General features: G+C 32.3%; 1 protein-coding gene across 1 annotated transcript; it reads right to left on the minus strand.

Annotated features, from left to right (window-relative positions):
• Positions 1-668: 668 nt before the first annotated feature.
• LOC143544900 (3-hydroxyisobutyryl-CoA hydrolase 1-like) lies at positions 669-5714 on the minus strand. Its single transcript, XM_077036882.1, has 13 exons — positions 5688-5714; positions 5174-5254; positions 5025-5093; positions 4083-4146; positions 3836-3999; positions 3613-3697; positions 2585-2670; positions 2319-2452; positions 1761-1821; positions 1242-1340; positions 1056-1157; positions 916-957; positions 669-821 (listed from the first exon to the last, which is right to left on the minus strand). The coding sequence occupies exons 1-13, from the start codon at positions 5712-5714 to the stop codon at positions 669-671; spliced, it is 1167 nt and encodes a 388-aa protein (XP_076892997.1).
• Between the last annotated feature and the right edge of the window lie 3359 nt (positions 5715-9073).

A 9073-nucleotide genomic window follows, 5' to 3' on the forward strand; every position in this document is an offset into this window, starting at 1 on the left:
AAGTAAAAAAATTTAGCCCAAATTTGATTTTGGTCATTAGTTGAAATTAATCAAAGTGAACCAAAAACTGAATTGCTAACCAAATAAACTAAACCGATTAACGAAAAATCAATTAGTGAGTTAGGCTAAAATTACAAGAAAATGAGACTGTAAGGAAAACAGGAAAACAATTGACAGAATAATAATAATAATAATAATAATAATAATAATAGTAATATATTTTTCTGTCTAGTTGAAAATAAACAAAAAGTGATTTATATGAGAATGAAGAAAAACAAAGATTTAGATATACATTACAAGTATCTTTATTTATTAGATTGTATAAACATAGATATAGGTTCACTTTTTTAACAAGAATTATACTAAAAAGAAACCTTCTTTAGTAAAAAAAAAACTAGAGAGGACGAAGCGCGATCCATTAAGAGATTCATAATGTCATGAACATAACTACAAGAAAAATAACAGCGTGAATCAAAATAGTTTTAGGTTCACTTTAACAGCACTTTATTCATAACATATGTCATGTGATCACAACACTTGTAGATCGATTCCACAACGAAGATAGACTTATTTTCAACTTGCGCCTGCATAACATATATTAAACTATAAAGCGCAAATAAATAGATCCACACATAGATTAATTTAGGTTAAAATCATATTACTAACCTCTAGAGTTTTGATGCAAGGTCGACATCCATTGTATTAGATCTTGTGGGGAGTTCCAAAGGCAACCAATCACCATCATTATCTTTGAAAGATGTAGATGAAGTACACTTAACCACCATTTCATCACTAACATCCTCTAGTTTCGACGGTACCCACTATGGACAATCAAGATAATTACAAAGAAACATAATCAAATAATACAATCAAAGTTAGATACTAGAGTGATTCGACGTTAGATGTAGAAGTTACCTGTGGTTTCTTATCTTTATCAATTAACATAGCTCTAGATCCCTGCAAAAACAACATCCTAAGAACATGAGTTTTAAGACTTTTAAGTGATATTGAATTGTGATCACCCAAAAACTTGTTCATGATATATACTATCAAACCTCGTAGAAGTTATTGCTAATTGTTCTTCCTAGTAGATGAGAGACACCAATGTATTCAGTCACGAGACATTGTTTGAGAGTTTTGGATCGGCCTTCTCGAATCTAACACACAATTATAGTGCGCAAACATCATAAGTTTCTAGACTGGCAGATTTAACTTGTTTAAAATCTTTAAATTACACGTACATTTTTCAAGAAAATTTTGAGTCCAAGTGGATTGGCCGATTTCATTGATGTTATTGCCTCGTGGACCCATTTCTCTTGAACTTGTAGAGCAAGGTGTTCCTAAGATGAAAAAAAATAAATAAATATTGTATACAAGTGTATTATATATTTTTTTGGATTAATAGGTGGTTTGTTATTCATATAAGTATTTATAATCATTTTTGGAGTTCTTGCACTTCTAGGAATTTTGCTATCCCACAAGCGAACTCAGCAAGTTCGCTTGGGTGGCAAACTAATTAATGTCATATAGTTTGATGAAGTGGGGGCTTAAGTTTGGTACAAAACTCTATGGAGTTTGCTTGTTACCTAAGCGAACTTGTCAGACCAGGAAACTCAAAAAGACAAACTTCCATGAGTTCGCTTATAGAAGTACAAGAACTTTCAGAGAAGTACTTAGCTGAATCGTAAACCACCAACTAGTCCAAACGAAAATCCTGTGTCATATCTAGTGTAGTGATATGCTAAGTTGTATGAAGTTACCAATGAGGATAATATTTCTTCACACGATTCTCCAGAGAAGCATTGGTTGACCATGTCGAGCCTGGTTATGCATATTTAGGTTAATGGAAAAACGAACAAGATATGAAGATAACATGGTTATTCATTTTCAAATAATTCACACGGATAGTATGAATTTCATGTTGGAATGATCAGTAAAAAAAGATAACTAATAATAATATAACTTTATAAATAAAATGTGTAGCATGTACTTGAATAATTTTGATAATTAACTTACATTGAGACCTTTGATTTATTTATTTAATTAGCATGTACATGTGTCTAATTATTTAAAGAATCACTATTAGAATTTCTATAATAAAAAATATAATAAAAACAATAGTGATATTTAAATGATTACTATTCATCAATCTATATAATTTTGTAAGCGTATGAAATCAAGACAAAACAATAAAATAATTGCTTGCGAGTAACATAGAGTTAGATATAGAGAATCAGAAGTACATGTGAGGAGTTTTTAAGAAAAAGTTAAATATTGGAATTAACCACGTAATCATGTAATCATGAAGTAATACTTACCTAGAGTATGCACTATCTGGCTTGACTTTTACTTCTTGTGCAAACTTGTTAATAACCAAGGACATGGTAGCTACACTTGGTGAATCCGATGAAGAAATCATCTTTTCGAGAGCATTCGTCATAGATTGTATTTTCTGTTAGGGTTGATAGGTACCGATAATAAGCAATTGCGTATATTCGTTTTAAACACACTCATATGTGTGCTATAAATTAATTATGTGACAAAATTATGTACAACATGTTGAAGAGACTAGAGAGACAAGTACATTGGATGGGACAAAATGAGTTCCAAGACCAAAGGCAAGCATCTCGACTCCATTTAATCTAGCACCGGTCAACCCAATATATTCTCCTACAAACATATGATGAATACATGATTTAAATAGAGTAAATTACATAATTTATGCACCATGTGGAAAACAATAGAGAAGAGTAAATTGCACAAGATCGATCTATGCACCATGTAGAAAATAACAGATATTCATGTTTGGGGAGAAAAAGGACAAAGTTGCCCCTCACGCGAGGGGCACGATAATTGGTTTAACGACCAGACTTAACGGGGTTAATGAATTCGGGTTTAAATTGAAGTGAAATGAAACCGCATGAATGAAAATCACAATTTTGAAACTACTTGACTAAAACCGTATGTTTGGACAAATCAAAAGGACGAAAACCATAGTTCACTCTTTTTTTTTAATTTAGTCCACATTATCTATAATATATATAAACGAAAACATAAAAATCCTACGTGTCGCGATGTGGCCGCTCCCCTTTTTTTGGAGTCATCAGATTTGCTTAATTTTTAAATGAAGACTTCTCATGCATTTGACCCGAATTCATGGGTATGAGTCTTACCAAACCCAGATAATTTTTAAACGGGTTATAAAATCTCATTAAATTAAAAATTATTCTCACCAAATTATTGATGTGAAAATCCTATAAAATAGGATGTACTAAAAATTATTATATGATTTTTTTAAAAAAATATTATATATAATATAGAAACAATTTTATAGGAAAAAAAATAAGCGGGTCTTGGGTCTTACCAAACCCGGGTAACTTTTAAATCGGGTTATAACATCTAAGTTATTTGTGAAACATTTTTATTATCAAACTTTAAGTAGATTATAAATTTCATTACAATAAATAAAATTAAACCTAAAAAAGTATATAAATATTAAAAACGAGTAATGTAAAACAGCCCCCGTAATACGGGGGATAAAAACTAGTATATATGTATATACACATATATGAAATTATGAATGATATGACTTTTGTATTAAGATGAATTTACCAAAGAACCCCGGAAGTCTAGACAGAAAATAAGATGCACCAACATCAGGAAAGAGTCCAATTAACGCTTCAGGCATTGCAAAAACCTATATGAACACAAAAGGCATGATAGTAATATTCAAACTATAAAGAAGTATTAATTTATGTACTAAAAATAAACAATCAAAAGAAGTGTCCTATAATACAAATTGAAATTATATTTTTTTGGGGTGGTAAATATATACCGTCTTCTCAGTAACGATTCTAAATGTCGAATGTATCGTTAATCCAACGCCTCCTCCCATGACATGCCCGTCTAGAATTGCAAGTGATGCCTTCTTATATGTTGCAAGTAAGTCGTCCAAACAAAATTGTTTCCTGTAATAGTGCGTTCCGAAACTCCAATGTCCTGACCAAAACAAAACGACATGGTTCAGCGTTTTTTGCGTTTATTTTCTTTTGATCATAAGTGATATGTAAATGTGCACTTACCTAGAGCTACATATGTATAAGCGGACGTGAGATCACCACCAACACAAAATACTTTCCCGTTTGCCTGCATAGAACAAGACAACATGATAGACGTAGCTACATGTATGTGGAAAACTAATGACCACATTAACGAGTGATGAATTCAGGAATTTTTACCATATGTGAAATATGAGACAAATCAAAGAAAAGAATAAATGATAAAAATCCATCTTTCTTAAACAAAAGTGTTGGAATTGCAAGTATTCCATCTTCATTCCATCTACTTCGATTATTTGTGCATTTTAAACTTCTTAGACTGAAGGTCTTGGTTCAATTCCAGTCTGAAGTAAGAAGAAAATTAGTGCAATTTAAAAGTTGTGACAACCACCAGACCGTCCCGTGAAGGAAAATATAGGTTGTCATTTTCGCCTCTTAAGAAAAAATATATAGGGTATATTTGGCAAAACTAGCTGGTATCTGTAGCTAGAAGCTGCTGGCTGGTGGCTGTAGCTGGTAGCTATTAGCTGTAGATTTTTAGATAAATTTAGATGTTTGGCAGAGTAGCTGGAGTTTTTAATAAAACGTATAAAATTACTAAAATTGGCATAATTAAAAACAATAATAGTAAATGTATTTATTTTGGAAAGTTATTTAAGTAAGTTGACATACTAAAAGCTTGAAGCTATTTCTAAACATTACTAGTAGAAGTTTTAAGTTTGTTCTCTTAACCTAAAAGCTATAAGCTCCTTGAAACAAACAGAGCTTTTAATTGAGTATGAGTTTTTTCTTAAAAGCTTGAAGCTCTTAAAAGCTTCCTGCCAAACATACCCATAGACTGTTATATTCGTTCTATCATTAGATGTGACAACCAATTAAATTAAACACTTTTTAGCATATGTTACGTAAATTAATCGTGTGTATCATTAGATTATCATATCTAAATCTCTTATTTGTGTTTTGTACCTTCAGTATAATAAGTTTAACAGTTGGATCGTTCTCATAGCCCTTCAACTTCTCGTACATTTTTCTTAACTGCAAATGGTATAAGATACAAGTAAGTAACATATACGAGGATTGTTTTTGAATTTTGTTTATGTAACATATATATATACCATCTCATAGTTGAGTGTGTTTAGTTTCTTAGGTCTGTTTAGTATCACTTTTCGTACTCCCACGATTTCTTCAAAAATCACCTGCAAAATGGATGATTTTGGTTCAAAGAAGTCACAAAAACATGAATCCATGGATATCCACAAAAGGTACATAATCTTATGACTATAAACGTTATATATTATGATATAACTATCAAATATATATTATGCTAGAAAATATACTCAAAAGAATTTGTTGGACATATTAAGAAGTATTTGGGTGCATAAGTTTTAAATTACGAGTGGTTTATAATACTCATGAGTCATGACAACCGCGTATGCATTTATCTGCTCATAAACTTATAATAAAAATAAAAGCCATAGTGAGGTATACTACATTAATTAAGTTTGCATATGCAAATGCAGATCTGGTTTGATGTGGTTTGGTTTGTTCTAACTTTATCGAACCAAACCAGATCACCAAATGCATAGAACAAAACCGATCTCAATGGATCAAAAGAGTCGAGTGAAGTACCTCATTTGATTCGAAGGGGAGTGCCATCGGTGAAACTTGCAAGCGAGCTAGAAGGTCTTAGGTCTCAATAATTGATACAAAGTGATTTGATATGCATTTTTGGTCTACATATAAAGCATTTTGGGTCGATATTAGCTTAGTTGGAGTTTGTCCTTTTCTTTCTTCAAAGTTTATAGTAAATGGGGACATTGAATATTAAATGTGTATTAATAAATAACACGTCACATGAACACAAATTGTAACAACCCGTCCTTTGAATTCTACTTGTTTCTATGAATATGGTATTAAAATGCAACGAAAATAACTTAATAATTTGGGACCAAAAAGTACAAAATATTAATAGAGGCAGCTACCCCTCAACATTTTAGTAGTGACAGCAACATAATTCCCAAAAATAGGACTTTGATATATTATCCAATAATAGAAATATTACTTTTTTTTATCGTTAATAGTTCTTATTTGTGGTATGTGAGTAAAAATCCTAAAGTAAACATTATTTAGCTGGCTTGGCTTTAAAATCCAATCCTGATTGTCAAATTGTTTTGTTTTTGGCCGTTTAGTTTCTTGCTAGTCAGTATTTACGTGCTTCACAAGGATACATCTTCCCGGCCTCTTGGGGGTGGGGGGGGGGGGGGGGGTTGTTTCACTGTGGTTTTCACAACATCAAACGAGAATGGTGTGTAATTATGGTTATTATTAGAATGTAGAGATAAAGACTTAAAAGACGCATGGTTAGTTCGTTACAACTTATAATTGGTTAGTTGCATCATCACCTCCTGTCTTTACACGTTTTTTTTTTTCTTTTTTTGAACGACTTTACTCAATTATACTAAACATGATAAATATGTATAATCGGACACCCATGGTTTATTTAATATATTGAATGGTAGCCAAAAGTCGAGTGTTACGCGTTATTGACTTGGTCCTAGCCATACTTGTCTTCTTGTTCTTTTTTCTGAAAGGCGTTTGGAACTATCCCGGCCACTACCCGCATGAGTCTTTCTAAGACGAAGTAACAATAGTTTATACTGATTTTGGCTCTTCAGACCTGACTCACCTAAGAAACTCCCTTCAATCAAGTTTCAACTTTCGTACCTAATACCATAATAGTTCCAAGCCTCAACCTAATACCATAGTGTTTTGCTACCGGTAGTTAGGAGCATATAATATTCTTTTTATAAAACATTAACCGACACACGTTCAATAAAATATGATCATATAATATTATGTATCATTTAAAACAAACGAACTTTAACAGTCGTACGTACGTTTTGATGAGTTGGTTTGTGTCTTAGTTGAAGTTGGTGAAACGAACTACCAGTGTTTGAAACTTACTCATGCCACTTATATTATTTAATGTTCAAAATCTATCAATTTCAATCATCTAATCAAGAAAATAATCACACAATTAAACAAAGAAATATTGGTTTTTATTAATCATAATTATCGTATTTTGGTCTCCCAACTAACGAATTGGTTGTTGACAGTCTCAACTTTTAACGTATTTGTTTCTAAAGGTCCGCGACTAACAGGATCCTAACACCATTAGTCGCATGTAGCCGGAAAAACATTTTTGGTGTAAACATCACACTTTTTTCGGAAAACTCAATATTTTTGTCCCAAACATCTTGGTAACTTTGTATCGGACCTGTAGAAACTTTTTTCTACTAAAAGCCTCAATTATTGAGGTCATCGGAACCCTAGAACCATCGTCGAAGCCGGTTGATGGTGCTCAAGTGGTGGTGGTTGGTTGGTGGTGAGTTAATTGGTGGTGGTGGCGGTGTTTAGGTGGTGATTTCAAGACAAAAAAATGTAATTTTTCCGGTCAAAAACGTTTTTCCATCAACCTGTAATTAACGGCGTTAGGTTTCCGTTAGTCGCGGACCGTTAGGAACAAATACGTTAAAAGTTTGGATCGTTAGCAACCAATTCGTTAGTTGGGACCAGCAGTGACCTAAAGACAATAATTGGGATTAATAAAAACCAATATACCTTAAACAAATAATCATATCATTAAGCATATAATCAATAATCTATCAATATTAAGCAAAAAATCAACATATATAGTGGAAACGAGCTCTAGTCAATAGTGAAAACCCCGATTCCTCGTACATTAATTTTGACCTAAGGGAAAACTTGGCAAGCCCAAAGTTGCGCATACGCATCTGTTAGACTCTTAAAAGAGGAAAGGAAAAGACGCTTCGTATTTTCGTCAAGGGTAGAGTCAAGGCCCAAGATAGTCTAGTTTTCTTTTTTGTGGTAAGATTATAAAACCCGAAACTTGAAGATTAGTTTGGTCAAGTGGCTTAAAAACCCAACCCTCTAGTTGTAAGACCCTAAACCTGATAGGCCTTACAATTGGCAATTCATAAGCGTAATAGTTCAAACTGAAATAAATTAGAAGTGTATCATCGAAAACATTAAAACAATCCAGAACTTAAACATAAAACCAAGAAAAATCAATTCCTAATGTGATAATGTCATAATATGGAATGTCATAAACAAATTAAACCAATAAACAATAAACAAACTAATTCAAAAATTCTACTAATTTATTTATATAAACCTTCATCTTTATCATCTTTTTCAATCTTTATCTTCACAAAATGGGTCCTCCTTTTTTCTTTGATCCTAATCCAAGTTATTCCAATAATTTGTATTGAGCTAGCAAAACAGGTCTTATCATGTTTAACATATCAGATACGACATGATCAACACAAGTATCAAACATGAATTCGAATACGACTCATTTAACAACTTTATATCGCATGTCTATAACACGGTTGTACTTTTCATGTACCAATAATGAGAAATGAAAGATCATAGGCTACTAATTTTAATTGTTTAAAAAAATAGAAATTAAACCGATTTAATCGTGTCTTAGATAGGTCAAGAGTTACCACCCATTCCTCTAATTTAACTTTGGATTTCTTCACATTCCCCATTAGGACACTTGTTTGTCTAATGCCCGTATTCCTCGCACATGTAACATATAATGTGGGACTTATTTTTGTTTTGATATCACCAGAATATGGGGTGAACATAAATCGGGTAACACCAGCAAGATTCGCAAGACCTCTATGCGCAACCCATAAACTATGACCCAGGCCCATCGAATTCAACAAGGCAGCCCAATTCAAATTGCGTTTTACTTACGTATTCAGGTATTTATCTCTTTTTGCACTTATAGTAATCCAAATACTTGCATATGTCATTTGAGAAGTTTAACCCGTATGACCCGCTCAGCCCATTTCACCATTTTACTTTTTTTTCATTAAAAGAGTAAAATGACCAAATACTCTCATGTGCAATGCACGTGACTAAATTTAACAGAAAAGTTAGCTTTTGTTATTTAAGACGACGAAAAGTGTGACAACATATTAAAT

Source organism: Bidens hawaiensis, unplaced genomic scaffold, assembly GCF_021521415.1.
Source record: "Bidens hawaiensis isolate Kalapana, Puna unplaced genomic scaffold, B.hawaiensis_p1.1 tig00013803_1, whole genome shotgun sequence".
NCBI lineage: Eukaryota > Viridiplantae > Streptophyta > Magnoliopsida > Asterales > Asteraceae > Bidens > Bidens hawaiensis.

Bases quoted from the DNA above. Each gene is read 5' to 3' on its own strand.
- LOC143544900 (XM_077036882.1), bottom strand. From the start codon at position 5,714: ATGGCACTCCCCTTCGAATCAAATGAG. The intron at 5,255-5,687 runs GTACTTCACTCG...TCCATTTTGCAG, and splicing joins TCCCCTTCGAATCAAATGAG to GTGATTTTTGAAGAAATCGT. The intron at 1,158-1,241 runs GTACGTGTAATT...ATTGTGTGTTAG, and splicing joins TCAAAATTTTCTTGAAAAAT to ATTCGAGAAGGCCGATCCAA.